The sequence below is a fragment of the Engystomops pustulosus genome, chromosome 1, assembly GCF_040894005.1.
Source record: "Engystomops pustulosus chromosome 1, aEngPut4.maternal, whole genome shotgun sequence".
Classification (NCBI taxonomy): Eukaryota; Metazoa; Chordata; class Amphibia; order Anura; family Leptodactylidae; genus Engystomops; species Engystomops pustulosus.
This window is the reverse complement of record NC_092411.1, coordinates 125,457,161-125,484,293: the sequence shown is the minus strand read 5'-3', so window position 1 is coordinate 125,484,293 and position 27,133 is coordinate 125,457,161. Positions and strand designations below refer to the sequence as shown.

General features: G+C 37.8%; 1 protein-coding gene across 9 annotated transcripts in view; it reads left to right on the top strand.

Moving 5' to 3' along the window:
• NFIB (nuclear factor I B) overlaps positions 1 to 27,133 on the top strand; it is a 293,295-nt gene that overhangs the window by 240,422 nt on the left and 25,740 nt on the right. For 6 of the 9 annotated variants that reach the window (XM_072152875.1, XM_072152807.1, XM_072152833.1 and 3 more), the window contains exons 7-11: positions 1,687 to 1,776; positions 5,760 to 5,885; positions 9,779 to 9,957; positions 18,419 to 18,557; positions 20,203 to 20,285. In XM_072152875.1, the coding sequence (XP_072008976.1) occupies positions 1,687 to 1,776; positions 5,760 to 5,885; positions 9,779 to 9,957; positions 18,419 to 18,557; positions 20,203 to 20,285 (617 nt within the window). The remainder of the gene's footprint in view (positions 1 to 1,686; positions 1,777 to 5,759; positions 5,886 to 9,778; positions 9,958 to 18,418; positions 18,558 to 20,202; positions 20,286 to 27,133) is intronic. The other 3 variants (XM_072152844.1, XM_072152864.1, XM_072152886.1) reach the window with 2 other exon arrangements.

Below are 27,133 nucleotides of genomic sequence, written 5' to 3'. Positions count from 1 at the left end.
CGCTTTGATGAGAATATTGCCCAAGCTCATGTCTCATTAGTGTTTCCTTAGGTCCTCTTGGAAGAGAACAACAGTTTAATTAGGAGCTCCCGTAAAACACGTTCCCTCACACTTTTCCCCCTGCAGCGTTTTAGCACATCAGAGTCCATCCGAGTTGCCCTAGGCAGAGTCAAACAGATATACATCTGGCATTCCAATTGTGCAAGCTGTCAGTGCATACGCAGGGCCTCACACCAGTTTCCCCTTCCCTCATCTACAGATTTAGCTTCACTTCAAGGAAATATTTATGTGTGTGGTTAAGAGATGGAGGGCCACAAGAGTCCATTGCGTACTGGTAATTAAAAAAAAGCTTCTAACCTTGATAACTAATCATATATAGCAGATTACCTCCAAATGGGCTACATTCATGTCCGACTCTTATAAAAATGGGTTTTACTTCTGCCAAGGCTTGATTTTAGAAAGCAAATGTATAAATGCCACACTAGTGCAGAGGAAGAAGATCAGGTTATCTAGCAAAGAAGGTAGAACTAACTGCATAGGTTGCCCATATGGAATGTCTTCACACACACACCAGCTTAAAATGTAGTCAACCATTTTTGTAATTGAATTTAAGAGTATACCAATCTGTAAAACCCTAATTACCTTATTTTGACAATTGCTTTGTTATGACGCAACTGTTTTACATTCTGTGTTGTATACTATATGCAACAGCTCATAGGCATCCACAAGTTATATAAAACGACTGTTGCTTTGCATTGAAAGACTTGCTTACAAAATAAAAGTTGCTTTAATTCTGTTTTGTCCTAAAATATTTGCACCAACCTTGTTCCACTTGGAGCTGTACCCTTCTGGAGCTAGAATGGTGGGATCAAGTATTATTTGAAACTTATTTTAATACAATGCTGTCAGAGCCTGACAGATACCTTGGGTGGACCATAAGCCACATATTTCTTTACTTCCATTTTGAGGTATCTAATGGGCTTCCACTAGACTTCACTATTCCATACTGAATCATCCAGAAATACAATGTTTATTGTCGCTGGGTATCATGAATGCCACAGAATAATGGATATCCATTACCCTACATGTATAATTATATAAGAAGATAAAACACTTGGTATCTTTATAGTTTACTGTACATTTTTTGTGAAAGATGCTGCTTTCTTAATGAATTATTAGTATAATATATTCTAATTAAATTAATATATATCCATACTTGGAAATATACAAGGCAGTGAGGAACTAGAGCAGTGGTGGCGAACCTATGGCACTGGTGCCAGAGGCGGCACTCTGAGCCCTCTCTGTGGGCACCCAGGCCATCACCCCAGCAATGAAGTTTACCAGACAGGACTCAAAGAATCTCCCTACAGAATGACAAGAGTATGTACTCACTGATTCAATCAGTTTTCATGAATCTATAGTAAGGCTATATCTGCAAAGCTTTTGGGGCATATATACTAAGAAATTCACCTGACCCATTCTTGTACTATTAGGCTAAACAATGGCTAAAAATTACAAGACCTTAATAACACTGCTTACCACAAGTAAGAGGATACAGTGAATGTGAATATAGAAATTTAGGAAAACCAGGCAGGGCAATTTTGAAGATATCTGACCATTTTTTTACTATAGTGTCATATGCAAAAATCATTAAGCCCCATTCATTCTTTGTAACATCACATACAGCATTTACAGGTCAGTCAACCAGAAACAAGCAGTGGAAAATGGAGGAGGTCGAGGCTTCTGACTGTTGTTGGCTTAAGATGAAAATGGAAGGTGAGAACTTGGAGAGTTACATTTATTTTGACGTCCGCTCAGGGCTCATGCATGTGTAAAAAATATGACCGGTGAAATGTGGTGACTCAGAGCAGCCTTTGAAAAATCCTAAAAATTAACTAAAATGTTCTTCTGGGTTCTGTTAAGGTTTCCACCATTTCAAAAACAACCGTAGAACAGGTGTGAATGTGGCCTAATTTGGCATTTGATGAGTTGTAATGTGAATTGTAAATATCATGGTGTGGAAGAGATGAAGTGACTTTATTCTTTCTCATTTTAACCATCACAGTTACACAGCCTTCTACAATATGCAGCATAATCATATGGCCTCCTGAACTTGTGATGTGAAACTTGATGGGGTCATGTCAATCTTGATTGTCATCCCTTATGCATCGGATAGGAGATAACAATCTTATTGGTGGGTTTGCTGGGACTCTTGCTGATCATGAAGAGGACCACACAGTTCAAGAGAATGGGGGTCATATTCCCAATAATTGAATGAGCATCCATGCTTCTGCTCCATTAAGTACTATCGGAGCGCCAAAAATTGGCAAACATGTCACTCTCTCATTGACAGCCAGAGATAGCTGATCAGCTGTTATCATCTATCCTAGGGTAAAAACGAGGTCCAGAAGTAGAATGATTGTGAGGCGTTTTCTGGGTAGGGAGAGGCAGTTTTTAGCGAGACATTGTACTTCATGCTGAGAAGGGCTTTAAGTACAACCAGCACATGACTACTTATTAGTCAGTGCTTTACATAGGCTGCATGTCAGGCAGTGTTTACTTATTCACCCACAAGTTAACTGTGACATCTTTCTTCTTGTTTAAGAATGAAATTCAATCTTTGATAGATTCTGTCTTTTGTGATGGCCTGTAAACCGCAGAATGGAGCAATTGTGCTATTGGAACATATTCTGTTACTTACAGTCTTGTGACTACCGAAGACAGGCACAATATGGCATTCAGAAGCCGTGTATATAGGCCATTTGTACACTTGTCCATTGCTACATACAATAGTGGTTGGATGTCTTAACAACAGTAGACAACACACCAAGAGAGGCTTGACAGCACTTGGGGCAAATATTTGCTTAAACACTGTTTTGTCCTATTGGCTTTTAAGCTTTTGTCTGTTGGCTAAAGGATGTTTTATGTACTTATTTGTATATGAAAACAGTTGCTATATAACAGCTTCATAACACTGTTGCATGTTGCTAAAATTTTTCTGGCTTATTGCATTTTGGACTGTGTTGAAAGAAATTCTGGTGTTGAAACAGACTATATTATTTTAATGCACTGTGTAAGGGAGTAGGAATCAACATTATGGTTTGAAAAACACATGCAAAATAAGGTTTGCCCCATGACAAAAGCCCAAAGGACCAAATAATATTTAGAAGGATAAATTGGGTGTTTTAGTGTGTCAGAACTTTTTGTTTATCTGCTCCTAAACAATTAATATAATAGATGTGTAATTTTACTTTCAATTGTTTCCTATGTGCAACAAAGCTTTTATGATATTGAAACTGTTGTGTAAAACTTTCCTTCAAGCCATATACCAGGAATGCCAAAGCTGCTTAAAGGGGTTTAAGAAAAAAATTCTCAAATTTCAATCCCCTAGTGAGGTTTACACAATAAAGATAGTTTTTAACCTCTTACTTTACAATTTTACTCAGTTTTATTGTTGTTTTAGCTCCTATCATCCCCTAGGCTGCTCAGTATAAAATTCCAGAGTTGTTTAGTGGGGACACTTTGATTCCTTTAGTTCTGTGTGCTGACAATGTGCTTGGATTATCAGGGTACAGGTTTATTTACACTTCCATTTAGCCTCTGGACATTTGACTAGTATCTGACCCATAGAAAAGAGAGATGAGACAGATCAGGGATGAGAGATGAGATCCATGAGATTTATATTACACATGAGATTTCCCACTCTGCTATCACAGCCATTGCATATTGTGAGCCTGCTGTGCCTCCCTGTGTGTGTGAGGCAGAGAGGTCGGGGGTGGAGGCAGAGAGGAGCTCAGTGCACCGTCAGACAGGAGAACAATATGTCTGCTGACCCCACATTCAGAAGATCCAGGGTCGGGTCCAAGGGCAACCAAAATTGTTTATACCAGGACTGATAGAGACAGGTTGGAATTATATATGTGAAATGCTGTGTTTTTGTTGATAACATTGAATTAGAGAATGTTTGTTTGTTTTATTTTGTTATCATGAGTACATTTAAGAATCTTGTCTTCATGGGAATACCCCTTTAAATATGGCCTATATTTTATTACATTGTAGCAGACCCATACAAAGTCTATATAAATAAAAAAAGACACATGATCTTATAGATACATGTCTTTTAACTATGCTGTGTATAAGCAAGCACACTGACAAAAATTCTTTTTGGGCTCTTTTTACACTGCACATGTGGGGACGTATATCTGGTTGCACGTTTGCAGTATGCAGCGCTAACCCCTCCTCCTCTGCAGAAAGCTACGGGCTATCCAGGCTACGACTAGGTGAACACACTGTGAAAGTAGCCTTGCAGGGCAGTGATGATTTGGGTTAAAAGCCTGCATCCCCATTGGAGGAAACACACTTTAATATAATCTGTATTTAAGTTTATTCTGGGAATCATCAGTTCTTAAAGGGTTGTTCACTTTCAGCAAACAAATGTTATTGTTTGTATAAGTAGTAGATTTTCCAAAATACTTTCTGTAGCAACTGCTCATGATTTTCTAGATCTCTGCTTGGTTTTATTCTATAGGAAGCTTCATTGTTTACTTCCTGTGGGTAGACATTGGTCAAGTGATGTCACACAGGTGTATGACTCTGATTATTCTCTGTGAAACAATCCTTGCACATGTGTGACATGATTGACATGACTGATGCTTCCTTAATATGATGTGAATAGAACCTTAGAAATAAGGGCACACTGACATCAAACACAGTCTATTATTCTCCTCTCTTCTGTAGTAAGTATGTTTTTTTTGTAAGCACCATTATAGTCCAACCCAAGGAAACTGTTTTGCTTTTTCATGACATACATATCCATAAGGGTAGCTTAAAGAGAGTTCTCATTGATATCAGAGGCTTTTCTGAGCAGCATGCCAACTTATGAGAACTAACCCTTTGGATGGGCAGTTGGCAGAACTTGGAACCTGATGGGAATTCAGACAGTGGTGAATACAAAGACTTTATTATACTGAGGCTCGCCACTGTTTCACTCCTTGTATGAGGGCTTTGTATAATGCTATAATTGTATAATGTTAAATGCCTTGCAACCAAACCGATTGTGTCTCTGTGTCACTATGCATATTATTAGACGTTTTGCGTGTTTGCATCTTTTTTAACCTGTATATGTGTCTCATAGAATCTGTCGTTATTTTATATTGGTACTTTAATTTGAGTTGAAAAGATAAAATAGGCTACATACTTACTGGCTCCTGTGAGCTGAGATAAAACACTTAAGTTATATTCTTCTATTGTTTATAGTAAGAAAAGAAAGTCAACATGTTTTATTAATGCTTTATTCTGACTGGGAAGAACTGATAGTTTTGTACTTCAACATTCTGGTCGCTGCAGAATATTTAGCGCAATTCAGAGAATCTGAGAAATAATGGATACATGAATTACTCCAATGAAATGCCTGTCTGGTATGATAGGAATGTGATTTTGGTTTAATAGGCTGAAGACAAGCAAACTGTTATTGAAATCCTCGTCTAGAGGCCAGTCATTTGTGCTTGTTCGTCTGCCTGTCACATTGAAGTCTGATAACCAAACTAAGAAGGGCGCATAGCTGTGACTAACCGTATCCTGAGAATGAAGATATACTGAGATATATTGTGGATAGTGAGGATCTATGACTTTAGGCTATGGGAAACTAAATTCTTAAATCATATTAGCCATAACAATGCAAACATAATAGGTCTGCTAATGACTGATACGCTCCCCTTACCTGCTTGGATCCTGATACCTTGTTGTATTACTTTAAACAGATATGTCCCCAACAATGAAGAAGCCTGAAAAGCCATTGTTTAGTCCAACATCTCCGCAGGATTCTTCAAGACTCAGCACTTTTCCCCAGCATCATCATCCGGGGATTCCAGGAGTAGGACATAGTGGTAAGGGCAACTATACTGTCATGTAGTCTAGTCTTTCCCTCCAAAAAATTAAAGGGTCGCACTATATAATTCAATATTACTAAAGATAGAATGATTGCCTGCAAAAGATCTACTATGAACGGGAGCAATGTATGCTGGTATTGCCTCCTTGGAGAGTAAACCCCTGTGAAGATAGTCTACAGGGGAATTGCAGCTATAATGCAGTCAGTTGTCTTTGTGGTAGCTCTTCACACTCAAGTTTGTGTTAGACACTTGTTCTACCAGACCCTGTCTGAGACAAATCGATTACTCAAATGTCGGCAATTTCTTTCTGTTCAGCTTGTTTCTCATACATATACATGAACAATGAATTATATAAATCTTTATAGTTCCATCACTATGTAGTTACATGAAGTCATTTTTGTCATTAAAATAGTAAAAATTTACAGACCAATATTTTACAAGTAATGTGAATCTCTGTCATACATTGAGGTCAGTGCAGCAGACCATAGACTTACTAGTTATTTCAGGTACAGTGGGTGAAATTAAGTTACACATATGTTTTTGTTTAATGAGTATTGGGATATCCTTGCTCCGTTTACTTCATTAAGTTAACTTCATTTTTCTTTCAAGGCTCGGAGCCAAATAGAATTTTGGCTAACCAACGCATATCACATTTACTTGTAACCTGGGGCGTTCACCTGCGTTCAGTGATTATCCCTAGAATCTGCCAAGGGCAGTTCAACTACAATCTCTTACAGTATGCCTTGAAATCCAGCATTATTTGGGAGATGGTGTTAAAATACAGCCAAAAATCTGAATGACCTATATGTTCTTTATTAACTAGGTGTTGTAGTAGTTGCTTTAGTTTGTTAGTTGAATTCCACTTATTGTTAACCTAGGTATACTGCTGGGTCTTTTCGCTAGCCATAAAACAAAAGGTATATTACACCAGATTAGAAGAGACGGTATGGATTTGCATGCATGGAGACCAGAATGAAGATTCCAACCACAGAGTGTAGGCAAAGCTTGATGTTGGTGATCTTATTTTCCACTGAGCAGCACAGATGCTGGGTCTACTGCTGAGTGACAGCTTGACACTGATATCAAGCCCTTAGATCAGGGGTCAGGAACCTTTTTAGCTGAGAGAGCCATGAACGCCACATATTTTAAAATGTTATTCCATAAGAGCCGTACAATATGCACATGCCCCAAGTAGATAGCTGGTCCCCAGTGTCACAGGTGCCCCTTTGATCTACGTCTTGATCCTGTACCTCGACCTGGTGGTACCATGCTGCAGCAAGACCATCCTGCTTTGTGGCGGGCTCTGGCGAAGACCAGGTGCCACTTAGATTCCGGTCCTAGGTGTCTGCTTACATCATCATCATTCGTGGTGGTCCAGGGGGTACACTACTCCAAATCTTGACACCCACCACATGCCTTCCAGTAGATGGGTAGCCACAGCACATGCCCGCCAGTAGATGGGTAGCCACAGCACATGCCCGCCAGTAGATGGGTAGCCACAGCACATGCCCGCCAGTAGATGGGTAGCCACAGCACATGCCCGCCAGTAGACCTGGGTCATACAAAGGACATAGGCAGAGGTAACATCGCTGCCTGTGTCCAGTGATCAGTCTAAAGATCTCTGGACACAGATCTCTGAGAGAGCCAGATGCAGCCAACAAAAGAGCCATATCTGGCTCCCGAGCCGTAGGTTCCCTACCCCTGCCTTAGATGAAGCCATTAACATAGAGCTGTTTTAAAAACTGCAGCGAAGCTGAAATATGGAAATCATCATGATCAGGCAAAGCAAATCATCAGATACACTTAGAAGGATCTGGGACAAATGTTTGGTTTGATTAGAATACGATTTGTTTCATTCTTCCTTATATTGATTCTTTTTTGATAAAACACAATCTGCCAGCAAGTCCTGTTCATTTCTCTGAAGAGAATGTTTTAGACAAATTAATTAAATAAATATTGATGTAGCAAAAAAAAAAAAAACCCCACAGTTGCCCTATCTGTGCTATGAAAATAGACAGACTGCTCCTGGAAAATTCTTAATTCAAGTCTTTTTGATAATGAAAAGCTGCTTCCTTGGATATTGGTGGCATGGATTGGATGAGGAGATCTAGAGAAGCATGCATTATCAGTTATACTTTTAGGGTTTCTGCATGCAGTGCAGAATATTCTTTGACTAAATCAGCAGAAAATGTGCATGTATTCAATGCTGATTTTGTTGCATAATCAGTTAAAAGTGATATTTTAAGCCCTCTGATTAAAAGAAGAGAAATCTGCACTGAAAAAATTGCATTGAAATTATGCAATTTTGAAGATATCATATACATCAAGAAGTTATGCAGTGTTTTTATGCACAAAACAAGCAGAAAAATATGTGCATATTATAGACCATGGAGGGAGATTAATTTTGCACCAGCGTAAGAAGATATCTCCTCCCCTCTGGCACCACCGGATGCATCAAGTAGCTTAGACCTCTTGAAGCATCGGGTGGAGTGGCCGCACAGTAGATAGTTCTGTGCCAGGTCCCACCTGGCATAGAAATGTGCCGCAGCCTGCGATCTTTCACTTGTAAAAGTTTGCTGACTGTAGTAAGTGGGGTGGGAATGCCCCCCTTCACCTTCCACTCTTTTGGCATGGAGCTGTGGAGCTATAATGGGGTTAATAATTGCAGTGCCTGGTGGTTCGCAACGCAGCGCAATTATTTCAAGGCTTTTATGCCTGTTTCGTGGCATAAATGCCCTGATAAGTGTCCTCCCATAAGCATATACTCAGGTGCATGTACCCTACATTATTAATGTTTTATCATTTGGGGTTGTGTCCCTTCAGAATCTATCACAAGCATTCCCAGTGTCAGTCACTGTATTACCACACCCCTTTGACAATTGGAATGGAACCACCATGTTAGAACTTTATTCATAGTTAATAAAGGGAACTTGTCAACAGAAATGGACCTATTAAACCATAGCCAGTATGTTGTCAAGCAGCAAAATACAATCCAGATCATGGTTATTTTATTTCCCAGTGTGGTGGCATCATAAAAATTTACTTTTAGCACTGAAATAAACCTCTCCCCATCTCTGAATGCCAGTTCAGTTGTGATTGATATCATACACCATAGCCAGTTAAAATGTTCCTGAATGCCTGACTGTCATGTAGAGCAAAGGGGACATTCTGAGGCAATGAATGCTTGACTTCATTGTTGAACTCTCCACCTCTGTGACTTCATACAGCCAAATGCATCTCTCTTCAAAGTTGATTTATTTTCAGGATGAAAAGAGAGAAGCGTGATTTGGAAGGTATTTAGCTGTATGACAACAAAGTGGTTTATTAGGTCGATTTCTGCTGACAGGTTCTCTTGAAGAGTTTTTACCATTGAGTACAAGGTCATCTTAAGAAAAAAAAACTACAACAGTAAATAGTATCCCTTAAGTCTTACAGGTATGTAGTGGTCTAATGCAGCCAAAAGTCATACGGAGTTGATGATGACTTATTTCCCAGTGTGATGCTAAGGAACACAAAAATGTGGGATTTGTTATCTTTAAAGACTCTGGAGAAAATACTTAACCAGTGAAAAATGTTTTCTTTCTGGGAATAATGCTTTTATTTCAAGCAATGCTAAATCAGAGAATGGTGTAATTCCTGAAAGCTAAACATGACTTTGAGCAGCTTGATCTGGGAAACTTAGGCTGTTAACTCTCAAGGGATGTCTGGTATTTGGGCTTCATTGGAATTGCTAGTACAGCCGGGAAAATAATCAAGTATATGTTTTAGAAGATGAATTACAAGTGTTTGGGGGAGTGTTTTCACAAGTTCAGGTGGGTCAGACTCTCACAGCTCTATCAACACAAGACAAAATGCTAACAAATCGTCATCTTTTTTTTTTGTGTTGGCAGTCATCTCAACCAGGACTTCACCTTCCCCTCTGCCATTTGCAACCCAAGCTATTCTTCCTCCAGCCCCAAGTTCCTACTTTTCTCATCCAACAATTCGATATCCTCCTCACCTGAACCCTCAGGATGCCCTGAAGAACTATGTTCCTTCTTATGACCCGTCCAGCCCACAAACAAGCCAGGTAACATTTCTTTTGTATACTGAATTATAGCTGTGGAACGTAGACTCAACGTATCAAAGTTAGTCCTTTAATGCAGTCACGATATTTGAGTAAATGAATTTGTTATATGTGTTATAACTTGTCATTTATGTATACTGTTAAGTAATATTACTAATTAATAAATATTAAGTAATTATCACTGAATAGAAGTGTCCACATGACTCCTAAGCTAAGCAGGAGTAGAACTATAGTATAAAAATAATTTTCCACAGGAGTATATATCAATCTGCTAAGCCACTCCTGCTCTATAACATGCTGTCAAGATACGAAACATCACATTCAACATGGCAAATTCCCATTTTCTCAGTGACATATTTCCCTGAATCCCCCAGTGGAGCATCAATGGCTATAAGTCTTTACACGCCTACAAGGCGGCCTTAATTGGCATACTCTACATAAGGAAAACTTTTATTCCTGACCCTAGTCAATAGCCTCTCTGCTACCCAAACCAGTTCCCTACGTTGTACTGAGGAGACCCCACCAGGTTGAAACAGAGCTGTCTATGTTCCTTCTGGAATAGATGTCGTTAGACTTCTTGTAAACGATTCTTGCTTTTTGAGTTGGCGAAAAGAGGCGTGTTTTTTTTTTCCCACCTTGGAAAACATATTTGCGTATTTCACTTTGACATGTGATACAACTACACGGGGAAACAGATAGCAGCTCCTCCTCTCTGTTAGACATGTTACTCTGATTGTCCACAACCCAGCAGAATTCTGGTTAAACTTTAAACTGTGTTTTCTTGTATTGGTCCATAATAATAATCTAAAATGTTTCTGTGCTATGGAGTGAAGTGGACCCTCAATAAAGTATCTGCAGATTTACTTACATTTTATGTACATTTTAATGGTAAGACCATACATGGAGGAATCTGGAATTCTGCTGCAAAATTCACACAGGTATTTGTGCTGCACATTTATCAAGTATTTTTGCCCAATACACAGAAGAGTAGACATGAAGTTTATATTATGTTTCAGAAATTAGCATTGGTTCACGTTAGCAGTTGTCCATATGCTGCGCACATTCAGTTGTATCCATTGGACTGATTTGCGATTTTTCACAATATCTCCATTCTGTGAATACACAGATGGCTAAAGATGTCTCTGTTTTGGAACAAAGATTCTTATGAAGTCAAAAATTTTCCCTTAAGACTCTTTATTTTCTAATGTTGTGTTTATTCAAAGTGTGTCATTGGGCATGGATTCAATTCATGGTCTATGTGTAGTTTTATTTGTCATGTGTAGTCATTTTTGGATAGGATAATCTTGTCATTAGTCATGTAGCTCACACAGATTTGATGCAAGTTTTTAATGTGCCAAGGTGAGGTTTTACACAATCAAAAATTTTTACTCAATCTCTGAAAGATTAACAATGCTGTTAAACATGTAAAAGCTGTTTTGATAATGTTTCTGTACTACATATCTTCATCAGATTAATCTTCTGCTTAACATTTCATTACGTTGCATTTGTTTGTGTTCTACCGTGTCAAATAAAGTTTAACTAGGCCATTGTAAATCTGCCCTATCATTTGCATTATGTTGTGCAAGCCAATAGTTGCCAGCCAGCCAAGGACTCACTTTATAAACCCTTGAAAAATATCCACTCCCATGTATAAAATCACTCAACCTACTACCTATACTACTCATTGGCATCTACAAGATATCTCCCATGCTCCACCTAATATCTTGAATTCATTGCACCCTCCAGTAGACCCTCCGGTTGTTCGGAATATATAAAACTGATTGATTTTTTTTACTGCTTGTTTTTTTTTTCAAGTGGTTCTGTGTAAGATGGCCCTCACATAACCTTGCCTGTTATGTTAAAGTTTTGACTACTGCACACGACCCTCAACTATTTACGGATGTCAAAACAATCTGTATTACATCTTTGTTGCTGGGTTTGGTAGGGGCTTTCTGCAGTTGTATTCATATATATCTCACGCCACCACATGGAGCACTGGTCATAAGTACCTTAACCCCTTAAGGACGCAGGGTTTTTCCGCTCATTTCTCGCTCTCCAACTTCAAAAATCCATAACTTTTTCATTTTTACGTGTACAGACCTTTGTGAGGGCTTATTTTGTGCGTAACAAATTTTACTTTCCCGTAATGTTATTTATTTTAACATGCCGTGTACTGCGAAGCTGAAAAAAAATTCCAAATGTGGGCTCAGTTTTTGCGACTTTCACTCTTCGCTCCAAATAACACGCCTACTTTATTCTTTAGTTCGGTGCGATCACGGTGATACCAAATTTATACAGGTTTTATTGTGTTTTAATACATTTTCAAAAATTAAACGAATGTGTACAAAAAAGAATTTTTTTTTGTCATTTTCTGAAGCTAATAACTTTTTCATACTTTGGTGCACGGAACTGTGTGATGTGTCATTTTTTGCGAAATGAGCCGACGTTTTCATTGCTACCATTTTGAGGTCTGTGCGACATTTTGATCATTTTTTATTTCATTTTTTATGTGATGTAAAAAGGTGTAAAAGTCGCATTTCGGACATTTGGGCACCATTTCCCGTCTCGGAGGTCACCGCCTGGCTCATTGTAACGAATCTGCAGAAGCCATGTAGCCTTGTGTCAAAAGAAGACCCGAGGCTACCATGGCAACCGATCGCGTTGAGAGGGCGGCGTTGAGAGGGTTAATAGCTGCGATCGGTGCAAGCACCGACCGCGGTTATTAGCGGTGGGGGTTTTCTGCAAAATGCCAAAACCCCCACCTCTGTATCAAGAGGACTCAGCCCGTGAGCCCTCTTCATACACTCCTTATACCTCTGCGCCGTAGCTATGGCGCAGGGGTTAAAGGACATCTACCTCCAGGTCAAGAATTGTATACCAAGCACACTTGTATGCTGGTGTGTGCCCCCTCTGGGTGGATCTGCTTTTTTAGCTTCTTTTCCCTTTAAAATCAAGCAAATGAGTCTGAGGGGTAACAGGCTCCATTAACACATATGGAACCCAGAGCCCCTCAGGCTCATTTGTATAATTTTAGAAACTTTTTTTTTTTTGGTAGAAACCAGGGCATAAGAAGCAAAACGAAGAGAAGATCCTACCAGAGGGGGCACACGCCAGTATTTGTTTCCAAGCCTTGATCCTGGTGGTAGATGTCCTTTAAACCAGATATCATACATTTGTCCATGTTACAAACCAAATGAAATGAGAGGAGTGACATAATAAAATGTTGTGTTTTTATAGTTTAAACCTTTGAAACCTTTGTCATTTTATATAAGTTTTATATCCTGTGTGGAATCTTTGTACCCATGTCTGCTTGCCTTTTGTGAACGATTTGTTTCAGCAACTTTTGGATTTACTGCAGCACTGCATTAGGAAATACTACTAAATCCATTTATTTCATTTAGTTTAGTGTTTTACATTCATTTTTCATTGAATCTAAATAATATTAAAAATGAATTATTTAATATATAAAACATTTGGATGTTCAGCTGTTTAATAAGGATTACATTTTCTTTATATGCAGATATGTGCAAAAAATATGTAGAACAATGGTTTTATGTGAAATATATTTATCATATGAGCAAATATACTAATAATAATGTCATATTACCAGCAAGATATTTATAACTATAAAGAGGAATTATAAGTTACTTTGAAGTATCAGTGGAGTTTAGTCAAATAAGCTACTCAGTACAGTTGATGTACTGATGTATACAGGCCGAAAATATGCCAAAAGGACACCCTCATGGAATGTATTTTTAGGAACTTATCAGCATGCACTGGGTTTTATGCCAGATCTAAGGCTACTGTCATATCTAGTTATTGCCCTCCATTGGGGCACTGAAAGCGGGAAAAGGATTGAAAAAAAAGTGTGACTATAGCTGTGTGGGACAAGTTAGAGTAGGCAACACCGAAAACATCTTGACATGGCAGGGTTTTTTCCTTTCTGAAATGTTTATAAGTTATTCAGCATCTATCTTCCGTCTCCATATTTATGTTGTTTTTCTCTAGGAAGAACAAGCTCAATGCTTCTGTATTGCGTGGAAGGATAGTTGTCTGGAAATCAGTCCTTTCACTTTAATGTGTAAACACTGAAGCATTGTATCCTATGCACGGCCAACATTGTATATCATATGTTTAGACAAGTAAATGTTATAGCAATAACACATTTGTAGTATTGCATAAAAACCTCACTTCTTAGGTCTTTACTATATGAAAAAACTTAAAGCTTCTTAAAGGAAATCTACCATCAAAATCAAGCATGATAAACCAGGGACACTTCTTCATAGATCCAGACACTGTGACTGTGGTAATCTTCTTATATTTGTTATCCATGGTCTCCTTCCTTCTAAAATCAAATTACGCTGCTGAGCCTGAAGGTCTCAGGTGGGTGTTTCCAGAGCCCCTCAATGCTGTAGATTCACAGGCTGTTACAATGAGAAAAACATGTCTCCCCCTCCCTTTGCTCTCTCCCTCCTACTCTGCTCCTTGTAGGTACCAGTGAAAACACATCACTGAGAGGCTCTAGAAACACCCACAAGCACCCCTGAGGCTCAACAGCATAATTTTAAATGCTTTTTTAAATGGATGGAAACCATGGATAACAGTATAAGAAGATTTCCACAGACACAATGCCTTGTTCTATTTAGTAAGTGTCCCTGGTTTATCATGATGGATTTTGATGGTAGATTTTCTTTAACATTCTCTGGCTTGCAAAAATAATCTTTAGTTTTTTGTAACTTTCTTTCCTATTTGTCATATTTAAAAGCCTGGAATGTCATGAAATGAGACATCAGTTTGTGAATACATTATTTCCCACTTGTTATTGATATTTACATTGCAGTCTAATTTAATTTATATTATAACTATATCATGCTGATGTTACCTGTAATATTTTCCAACTAACTTTGTTCCTCTACATAAATAGTGCATTTAGAGTACTTTTTATAAGTATATTTAGAATGCACCCTGAATGTGAACAGTTTTATCAGTTTACTGATCAATATGTCTGGGGAACTGCAAGAAGCAACAGCCGGCATGCAATATGTGCTGGCAGTATGGCAAACCTGGCATGGTACACGATCTAATACAGAGGACAGTGTTGCAAAAAGGTCAAAAAGCAAAGCATCTGCTGCAAAGTGAGCCAACAGCTGTAAAAAGGTCTCCCAGGATCTAATGAGACATGCTGCGCAATGTGGTTTATTTGGCTTCAAGGCTCAAAGTAATATGTTCTAGGCTTGTGTCAGCAGATCAGATTAGCATGTAACAGACCTCCCCAGCCCTAGCTCCCCAGCTATATATAAGGGCTTCAATGGAATAATAGCCATTCATGTTGGATAATTCATTTGAAAATATACATGATCAGCTATAAGTTTGTATTGAGATTTTTTTTCGTTAATGAATTGGAGAGATTATTCTCTTCCTTGTTTTGGAAAGTTGGCGATTTGGGTAAATAAAAAAATGTATGCCACATGTTTTTCAGGAAAAACTTTCTTCTAAGGAAACATGGTCTTTTAAGAAAGAAAATAACATGTGAAATAAAATATCATCTGGGCAGAATGAGCGGCCTTCCGGTTGGGAAATATCTGCATCTGTGAAAGGGTTCCCGTTTAACAGCACTACAGATGGAAATAACAGATACCATGCCAGCTTTTACCTAGAATGAACTGTTCTTCCCCAGCCACGCTCCTTAATGCTCTCATTTAGATTGTTAGGACAAGCAACTGAGCTGTCTTGTAGTCCCCACAGCAATTTTGTGGTGTAATTACATTACCGTTGCACTGATTATACAGAAACAGCTATGCCATTTAATCGAATATGTAGGGGAAAAATTAGCCTAGAGTGATAGTTTTTATCGGTTTAAATTGAGAAAGAAAGTGGATACTTTTCTTTCTGTAGGTTAAGTAAAACAGATCGCATGATAAGCCATATCTGTGCTCCATGGATAATACATGGGATCATGAGCACAATCTGGAAATAGATACAATTACATTGTATATTTGTAATGATGACCTGAAAGTACTTCTCAACACCAGGCACATTACATATGTCATATGTCTAACAGTGAAAGACATATTTCCCCAAATTAAAGAGGAAAACTGCACCTTTTCTAATTAATGGTTTTACACTTTCAAGGAATGCAATAGACAAACTTAATGGACCAGATCTATCATTTTGGCTTCGCCAGTTTTCTGTCTGACTTTGCACTAGCAAAGCTTTGTATCTTGCACAATTATTATAGAAGTGTTTGCTAGTTATTTGTCGCGGCTGTACTTTGCCGTCCAGACAGAAAAATGTGCACCTAAAGGGGTGCATTATTGCTTAGTCCGAGTTTGCGACACATTTATTACAGCAGCACAACAGAATTATGTCTCTTGCCTTAAAACAAATGCACACTTCCAGAGCATTGTAGGGTGTGCCAGAAGACAGTGCGTCAGTATTCAATAAAGCTAACGCACCCTGCACATTCGGGAGGAAAACTGCACTTTGTTCAGTTAACCTCACTACAGATAAATCTGGGCCAATGTCTCTATATGGCAAATAATGCTGTTAAATGTATAATGAAATCATAGAAGAGCAACAACTGTTCAGCTATGATGCCAAGACCACAAAGATGCAGAGGATTGAAAAGAAGATCGCTGAAGAAATCAATTGTCCAAAGTTGTTACCAATTTTTAGAACTATTTCGGGCATCATTAGAAGAAGACTATATGTTGAGAATCCAGAAACCAGTCATCATGGCAAATTATGAGAAATTATTCTTGTATCAACATATTTTAGATTATCCTGAGTCCATAGATCAGGTTCTAGGTAATGCAGTTGGCCAATCCAATATTTATGGGGATATAAAGTATATAGAATAGGGAAATGTTGACAGCAAACTGTATACAGACTGGGGTTATTATATTGGTGAGTAGGCAGTAAGCAATTGAATTCTATTATTTTTACAACTTTTGCAGGGCAATATAGGTTTTCTCCAAGGGTAATGGCAAACACTCAAAAAATGAATTTTCACAATGTGCTTGTACATTGGAAAATGCACTGTATTTGCACGGACATTACAGACAGATAGCACATGAATTATTTTTAGCTTAGAAAAAGGTTGTCATGGCCAAAAACAATGATTACAGACTTGATCAGCTTCCAAGACAAATGGCGTACCCCAAGGCAGCCCCAAAGCTGTGATCACAACTGGCTCCAAAGCTTGCCAAACTGCCAGATGCCTTTGTTGGAAAGCTTTTTGCTGCAGTTTAACACCTGAGTCCGAGCACAAGTCTGACCGCCATTGCCACATGACAGCCGTGCATAGCTGCAGAATGCTGTGTCAGTAACTGATAAAGAATCTGTGTATTGTTTTTATACACTTGTACAAATATATTCTCAGTCTTCCATAGTTCCTCAGACATGGCACAAACCTTTTTCTGTTTAAGATAAAATGATGGTTGATACCAAAAAAAAAAATATTTGTTTTTCCTTTGACTCATGTTTTATTTAAAAATCTGGGTCAAAATATTAAACATTAGTAGTAATAATATTTATCATCTCATTATATATTTACACAGGCTGAGGAAAAACAAAAAAGCCAGCAGTTCTATCTGTAGTGACCTTTTTCCTGACCAGGTGATCTGTGTCAGCACATTATGGCAAACGAATCTAACTGGAACAACTTTTAGCCTTTTATGGGATGCATATTTTACCCCTTCAAAGTGAAATGCAGTTACTGACGATATATGGACCATTAGAAGTACTCTTAGTCTATGTAAACACAAACTGTATGCACAAAAAAACCCATCTCTTAGACTGCTCTTTGCCTGTTTCACAAACACAATTTCCTTTAAAAGCTTGTAGTGATTTTTGTGTGTTTCAATGACTCTATTGTGGTGAAATTCAATGTCGCTTATTATAGAGACTTTTCTATTGTTTTGTCATACGTGACAGTTTCAATAGACACATTAGCAACTGCTGCTGGCCTGGCTGACAGCATGTATGGATACAACTTTCCCTCTGTTGCTTTCATGTTTAACTCTTCTGTTTGCTTCTTCAATCCCTATTCACTTCATTTGTTATATAACATATTTCATTAGAATTTCTATACCTCTGTGTGTCAGTTCAAAGACCAGGAAAGATTAAAGATGGTAACTTAGCTGTTTCCAGAAGAATACTACAGCATTGTTGTAATTCTGTTAAACAAAAACCCATTTTTTTTCAAAATTGTTCTTTTTCCCTTCAAAAAAATGCCTACATAAACTTGGTACTGTCACTCTCCCCATGCTAATGGTACACAATTCTCGAGTTCCCATGTATAATTAAAAATGAAGTCTTTAGATTTAGGGATCTTCTATATGGGAATAATGAAAATAACAGTGTCCATTTATAACATTTACTTGCAATAGTTGTCTTGTACAGTAGAAATATAGGTTGTAGTAATCAATGATATATTATTATTTTTTATTGAATTTCTCCACAGCCTAACAGCAGTGGGCAAGTTGTAGGAAAGGTGCCTGGCCACTTCACTCCTGTGTTGGCGCCATCACCTCATCACGGTGCAGTGAGACCTGTGACACTAACCATGACGGACACAAAACCCATCACTACATCCACTGAAGGTGAGCCCATCACTACATCCACTATCTGTACTGCTAAAACACTCAGTTGCTTGCACTTAGTGTTTGCTTTTGTGTTACAGTAATTGTTAAAGGCTTAATGGTCAGAACAATTATTTGGGGTTAGTAGATTTATTCATGCTGTAGATTCAAAGATTTCTGCTAAATATATCTGGCTGACCAAATAATGAATTGGTAATAATAGTGCCAAGAGATTAGCTAATCGCTCCTAATTGAAGATTGCTTGAGGATATAAACTTGGCAAAAGGCATAACAAATAAAAGTATGACAAATGTATGATTACATGGATTTAATGTGATCTTCGTGTCATTTTTTTTAATAAGGACCTGCAATTGTGTGTGCCTGTAATAAAGTGATAACAGCGCTTGTTCTAAAAAGAAGCTGTATTGGAATCAAAGCTTGGGTGTTAACCATGTGGATATTGATGATACATTTGTGAAATTATTTAGCATTTGAGACCATGAAAGCATAGATGAGTATATTTGATAGCGCTATATCAAGATTATTATGTTCTTACTATTTCAAGTAAGAGTCTCAAAAAAAAAATTCTTTGTATTTTGTTATGCTTTTTAATGTATACATAAGATGTGGAAATACAGACTATACGGTATCTAGAATAAAGATAACACTTCTAAAAATGCTGATCTCTGCAGTAACCCAGATAGAATATTAGGATTAGAATTTCCGCTTTGAAGAATGCCGAAATTTGACTATACCTTCAGTAAAGATTGTAACCCATGAAACTTGCAAGATATGAAATATAATATAATAAGTTATCCACTTTCTATGTTGATTATGTCTGTTTGTAAAAGGCAAAGGTATATTGTATATTTTAACACATTTTAACTTCAATATGAAATCTCATTTCTCATTATATGCTGGATCCACTAACCAAAGCAAGCAATTATTGCATGTATGCAAAGAGCTCTCTTCTTCAGTCATGTCCACTGAGAAGTGAAGACGGGTTGCCTTATCTGCATTCTCAGTGCGCATGCCCCGCTTCACTCAAACCAGTTGCTAGGCAGGGGTGAGGTACACAAACTCATTATGTAGATTGTGTACCTCTTCACTGCCTAGCTACTGGGCTGGGTAAAGCATGCACACTAAGGCCTCATGCACAAGACTGTATGGTCTTTTTTGTATATACAACTATGTTCCCATTGACTGCTATGGGCCGTACGGAACGAAAATAGGACATGATCTATATTTTTATATAGCTCGCTTATGGTACGGTGGACAATACGGCCATGTACATGGCCGTATTGCCCATTGGAATTCATAGGGCTGTATTCCGGCCATTTATACCGTTTTTATATGGTCGTGTGCATGGGGCCTAACTGAGGAGACAGGGTGACCCGTTTTTGAGACCCTTTTTTTGTTTCAACTGTGACAAAAATGTCTACAAAAAGTTGTATAAGAAACCAGACAACATGGTGAGAAATCCTCCCCCATAATAATTTGATGTGTAGGTATGATAAATCCTAGTTTCCTGGAATGCAACCCAGTAGAAGATTTTTTTGTGGAAGGAGTGGTGTTGGGAGCATGTAAAGTGCAGGCAGGTTAACTTTTAATATTATGACTGTGACCCTTGTTCTGTTTAAATTGTCTCAATTTTCTCTTTCCCCAGCCTACACAGCCTCTGGCACATCACAAGCCAACCGATATGTGGGACTAAGCCCTAGAGATCCAGCCTTCCTACACCAGCAACAGGTGGGCTGCTTTCAGATCAGGTGTAATGATTCAGAGGTCCTTGGGGATAGTGTCATAAAAGCATGCTTGGAACTACTCAAATTAGTTTGAATTAAAGGAAAATACTGCTGTTCTCTGATCATGACCGGGCATGTCAAATATTAACACATTTAATGGAAAGTGTCCATGTCACTAAAAAAGTGTCCCTTAAGACACAGCAAGTGTACAATATAGGATGCAGTGAGCTCAGCCTATGACATGGAGAACTTTCTTTTTTATTGCTATTTTTCCCAACTTTGTACTATAATATATACATTTTTTACTCAATGAAATGATTCCCTCAAAGCAGCAACTAAAATGCCACACATCAGTAGGACAATAAATCATGTAAAATGCACACAGGTTACATACTAATACTTTTATACTAATACTTTTTAGTTGCATTAATGTAAGAGGTGCTATGTAAAGGTTTTTTTTTTTTTTGTTTCCGATTTAGTATTTTTCATTAGTTTTTCCATTGCTTTGCAACCTATAGCTGTGTTTATAAAACACAATATTAAAACAGTAGGTAATTTTATCATCAACCCCTTCATGATCAACAGTAATTATTGGCTGAATGTCTAAGTCAATATTTGCCGTTCTGTTTTGTTTTTATTTAAATGACAATAACTTTGGAACAGCTTTACATATCATGATTTTTTTTCATGACATGTGTGACTTGACGGAATAATTTTAATAACATAATTGTATAAACCTTTAACAAAATATGTTATAAATATATACTGTGTCAATACCTCACCATTTCCCAGGTTCAGAGACAGAGGGTGCATGTAGTTTTGCAAAGTGTCATCTCAGCAGATGTACTCACTTCAAATGGACATATTTCCTGAACAGTGGCACCTATTCTGGTATCCTATTAAAGAGGATAATTTTGCCTTAACACAATACCAGACTTGTTATTCTAGGGGAAATAAAACCAGAGGTATCCACTCTTTACAGTTACAGTGGGGAATTCAGATCTGTATTTAAAATCAAATTTTTACTGTAACTTTTACAATGTATACATTTTAACTATCCTGACATCATATTGAAGGATATATTTTCCTATTTAATAGAGCCCTAGAATAGTGTTTCTAGGTGTCATGGTTCAGGAGATATGGCACTGTCATGATGTATATATACATACTATCTGCACAGGGCATGTGCAAATTGGACGTATATATCGCCATAAGGCAATCGTGAATGAGTTTAAGCAGTAGGGATTTATCTACGCACCAGCATTTGATATTAGTCCCAGATATACTGAGAGGCTCCGGCCTCTTAGTATTTTCAGTGTGCCAGATCATGCAGGCTGTACTGGCACAGGCCGTGGGTAGTGTTCAGGGCATCCACACCCCATGCTGGCCCACTACACGACACGGTCAACTCCACACCTAGGAAGTCTCTTAAGAGGGAAATAACAGCAATTCCTGACCGTGCACCAGGAATTGCCACTTTAATCACGCCTTGTAAATTGTGGTTATTTGGTATTAAATACACAATTGATTCTTTCCTGACTATAACCACCTCACCAGCCCTCATTGTGTACCTCCCATAGAATTATGTGATACATAAATGAAAAATAAGTGAACTATGCTACCAAGCTATAACAAATGTGTAGCTGTATGCGCTACACTATGTTCAGAGCCTTTATCCACTTTTAAGTGAGTGATGGAAACAGCGTAGTGCGATGCAAAGCTTCTCAAAACTGACCTTTTTTATTTATTCACTTTTATAGTTACTTATTTTTTTAACATATTAACTACTGAAAGAAATTGCCAGAGATCTACACTTTAAACAGCGAAGTTGTTTACAGCCCCTTACTAGACTTGTAAAAATACATTTATACTCCCTTTTAACACACTATCAGAAATTGAGTACACATACTTTTCAATAGAACCTTGTCATCTTTGGGCACAAATGTCTGGAATGTATAATTTATTCTGTGTTACTTAGATAACACTAACAGACATTGAAAAGTAGAAGTTTTGTTTTTCTTGAAACATTATTAAGCAAACATTCACACTAGTAACTAAATGTTTTAATTGTGTGTAATTTACAAAGCAACTACTCAGTAGACAGCTTTGTAAACAAGCTCATGTGCCATGGCATTAAGCAATACATTCTTTGCTAAAAAAAAAAAAAAAAAGTAGTTTTTGAGGGGTAAACTGAACATTTTGGCATATTATTAGCACAGCAGTTTGGCATTGCTCAGGATCCAACTGGATTATTGGTTATAAGATGTTTCTCAGGTTATAAGTTTTGTTTATCAGGATCCAGGATAATAGGCAGCCTTGTAAAAATGAACCTGAAACCCAAATTGAAATGAAGACTAGATACAAGTTTCAATGTTGACATCTAAAAGGTAGCTCCTAATGTCCCAGAATCTCTTACAAAGAAAACTGACAGATTTACTTATCTGATACCTAAATAAAACTTACTATTCTATTTCTTTAGCAAGACACACTGGAAATGATCCATTTAGTTTATTTATTTGTATCACACATGTCTAGATCGCATCCCAGAATTTTTATACTCCTCCTTAAAATTATCCTTAGTATTCTGAAACACTGTCTCAGCCTTACAGAGAGGAAACGTGCCATGACCTTCGAGAAGTCTCATTTTCTGCAGAATCAATAGAGCTATTGGGACTCGGCATAAATCTTAAAGCACTAATATCAATTGCACTTAAGGCAATCATTATTTAACTCTAGAATCTTTCTGCACACTATGATAATAGTATCTTCAATAAGCATTAAAACAGCATTGTTATGATAGTATCCATAAGTGGTATGGACATGCACATTGCTTGGTTTGAGCAGGTTACAACTCTCACCAACAAACACCGTAATCGCCAAATAATTAATATTGTGGTATTAGCAGCCAGGAAGTACAGTTTTACATATTACATCCCCCAGTTCCTATTTGTTAGCTCCTTTTTTATTTTACTGACATTTAATGAAAATGTTAGCTCCAATAGACTGTAAGGTGAGTAGTGCATATTCTACATGATTGATGGGCAAACTATTGAACTTGATGTGTAAAAAAAGCAAATGAGCATAACTCGCGTGGTATGTCACTTCTAGTAAAATCCATAATTTTGTGAGCGGCATTGCAGAACAGAAACCGTGGTGAAGTACAATAATATCGGGTACAGTGGAAGCACAGTAAGGTTTTTCGCAGGTTTAACTGTCTCTTAAGTGGTGTTCTCTTCCCCCAGTATTGATGAGTAGTAACTCAGCACTAACACTGACAGCAGGGTGAGATTTTAGTAGCTGCCTTATGATAATGGCCGGGGTTGTAATGAGCATACATGCCTGAGATGTGAGTCTTGCAGTCACTGAATTAGGCTTAATTACAAGGCAACCGTGGGACACAGTTCTAGTGTTTTATGCTGTCTGGACACAAGTCCATTCTAAATTTAGTGTGGGTAAGAGCTCTGGTTTTACTAACTAACTTTCTTAACTAACTGCCTTCACTAACGGATATAAGACAACTGGAATTCGCTCCAGTCCTCTCAGCAAGATAGATGACCCTCCTTTGGATGCTGATGCTGTCAGGTAGTGCAGCCAGAGCAGCAATCTTCAGAATCCGTAGGCGGGTCAACTCTCCTGCTGAGAGTGTGGTGCGAACAGCGGCTATATTACCTCCATTAACGAAGGGCACTGCGCCATGCTCTCTGCTGAAGTTACCACCTCCAGATGCTGTCCGATTTCCATGTGTCACCAATGACACATGTGTCATTGTTTGACACCTACACCCCTCCCTGTCCAAACATATAGTATTATATGTCAACAGTATAACTGCGTAACAAATCGTGAAACATGAAGCAGAAAAGATGCATTTAAGAAGAGATATCACACAATCCAGGTGCAGGACAGATCCCCAAATACAAAGTTGTAGTCTTAGGCTACATTCACATGAACATATGGGGGATGTATATGCGGCGTTTATACGTCCCCCTTACACCAAAATAGGCGCATGGCATCGTACGGGAGCTGTACAGTGCCGCACACGTGATGCACCTTACCATTCCATAGCCCATTGAAAGATGGGACATGTCCTATCTTTCGCTGGAATTCAGCACCGTGCACTATGTATTTCTGTGGAGAGGGGCGGGGTGAGCAGAGCTCCTCTCCCGGGCGCTGCCGTGTGCCCGCCTTGCTACGTTACAGCGGGCACACGTCAATGTGAATGTAGCCTTAAGCCTTCGTATAGGAATTTTGGGGTCAGTTTTTTTAAAAATTCTACATAGATTTTGCAATGCCACTTCATAGGTTTTCTGAAATAATGTAATGTTTTACTTAGATCCACAAGCAGTGTAAAAGAATCAATGAATTATATGTTAAAAGACATTACATTACTATTGAGTCAGCTAATTTTCAGTTAGTTACCAATGAAAGTAATTAATACCTTATGGCTCGATCACTGTGATGATAAAAGCATTCCAATGCCGTAACATATACCATATAGCTGTTTAAAAGCAACAACATACAGTACAAATAATGTTATACAACTGGAATTTTTCTGGCCAAAAAGAAAAGAGGAATATAAAGGGAGCAAACAAAACCTTCTTTAATTACTCCGTCAGCGTAAAACTTGCCCTGTGCGGCAGGACTAAAGTGAGATTGATTTACTGTGTCCTCGTACTGCTTTCCAAAGATTTAAGAGATTCCTCTCTGATGGTGGCAGGTTCTAAATGCATTTCATTTAAAACATCCCATGATGAATGAAAGCAAGAAGCAAGAGGTACATGAAATGCACACAATCAATCATTTTATATTAGCTTAGAAAAATGTTAAATTAAGCAGGGGATGATTTTAGCAGTGGCAAAGCCTTTTAGACAACGCACATCCCCTTTTAATACACATTGACCCTTCTGGAAGAAGAACTGTCACAGGTACGTTCAGAACGTCATGTCAGATAACGGGTTTGGAAAGTATTAAACAGATTTATGCCCATGGGACATGAGAAGTATTGTCAAGCATATTCCACCAATCCTTTTTAATAGAAGGAATAGAAATCAAATGCTTCTACATAAATTCAATTACCAAAAAAAACACTAGAAATGCTAAATAGACCATCCAGGCAATAAAAGTATTTAGTGCTCTTTCTGAGTATAGTCTTGCCATCCACATTAAGAAAAAAAAAAACAACATGAAAAAGACATACCGTAATAGAGTAGGGATTGTAAATACTTTGGTTAATTTTATAAACTCAATGTAAATAGAGGAGAAATATTGTATTTTTAATGTTGATATTTTTTCAGCCGCCATCTTGTCGCGGATCGTCGCTCCCCGATGACGTCACGGGGAGCGGCGTTCCGTCGCCATGGTAGCCTCGGGTGTTCCGAATACCCGAGGCTACTTCGTTTTAACCCATGCATTACAATGTGCTAATTGCACATTGTAATGCATGGGCAGTAAAATCCACATATACTGCCATACAGTAGTATGGCAGTATATGATGGGATGAATCAGAATACCTAGGGTTAGAGTACCCTAGGGAGTCTGAAAAATAGTAAAAGTAAAAATAAAAAGTAAAAAAAAAAATTATAATAAAAAAACCCAGAAATTCGAATCACCCCCCTTTCCCTAGAATTGATATAAATGTAAATAAACAGTAAAAATCATAAACACATTAAGTATCGCCGCGTCCGAAAATGCCTGTTCTATCAAAATATAATAACGGTTTTTCACTGCATTTAACCCCGTAACGGAAAATAGCGCCCAAAGTCAAAAATGGCATTTTTTGCCATTTTGAAAAATATAAAAAAATTAATAAAAAGTGATCAAAAGGTCGCACAGTCCCAAAAATTATAGCAATGAAAACGCCATCAAAATTCTCAAAAAATGACACTACCCACAGTTCCGTACACCAAAGTATGAAAAAGTTATTGGCGCCAGAAGATGGCAAAATAAAAAAAATATATTTTTTTGTACAGGAAGTTTAAATTTTTTTAAATGTATGAAAACATTATAAAACCTATACAAATTTGGTATCCACATGATCGTACCGACCCAAAGAATAAAGTAGACATGTCATTTGGGACGCAGAGTGAAAGCTGTAATATCCAAGCCCACAAGAAAATGTGGCAAATGTGTTTTCTCACCATTTTCACTGCATTTGGAAATTTTTTCCCTCTTCCAAGTACATGCCATGGAATATTAAATACCGTCACTATGAAGTGCAATTTGTTACGCTGAAAATAAGCCATAACACAGCTCTTTATGTGGAAAAATAAAAAAGTTATAGATTTTTGAAGTTGGTGAGTGAAAAATGGAAGTGAAAAAACTAAAAAAAGCCAAGTCGTTAAGGGGTTAAGGCACCTACTACCATCAGTCGTGTCTGGTTTGGAGTATGGCAGCTGCAATGTTGATTGGTGATTTAAAAATGCAATAAGGTCATGATGTCTAGACCTTCCTCCTAGGATCTGGAAGTAAAATAAAATATATAACGTTGGTAGTTTTCTAAACTATAGCAAATCTACCTGTACCTCATCAATAAGACACAAGTGGAAACTCCACACATAAGGATTCAGGAGGATAAAATTTGACATGGCTTTCCAGGATACAGGCTGTTTGGCATGCCAGTTAATCAAACTGCTATTCACATCTGTCCCATTCAATGCATACAGTGTATTGTTATAGTTTAACGCATAACTGTATGCCTGTGTAAACTCACACTAATGTGTAGATAATGGATCTAGTTAGTGGGCAAATCCAGAGCACAGAAAGTATAAAAAGTAGGGTGACATGGGCAGGTTGAAGTTTTATACAAAATGTTTCATCAAGGGCTCAGAAATGGTTAAAAAAATAAAAGAAACCCTT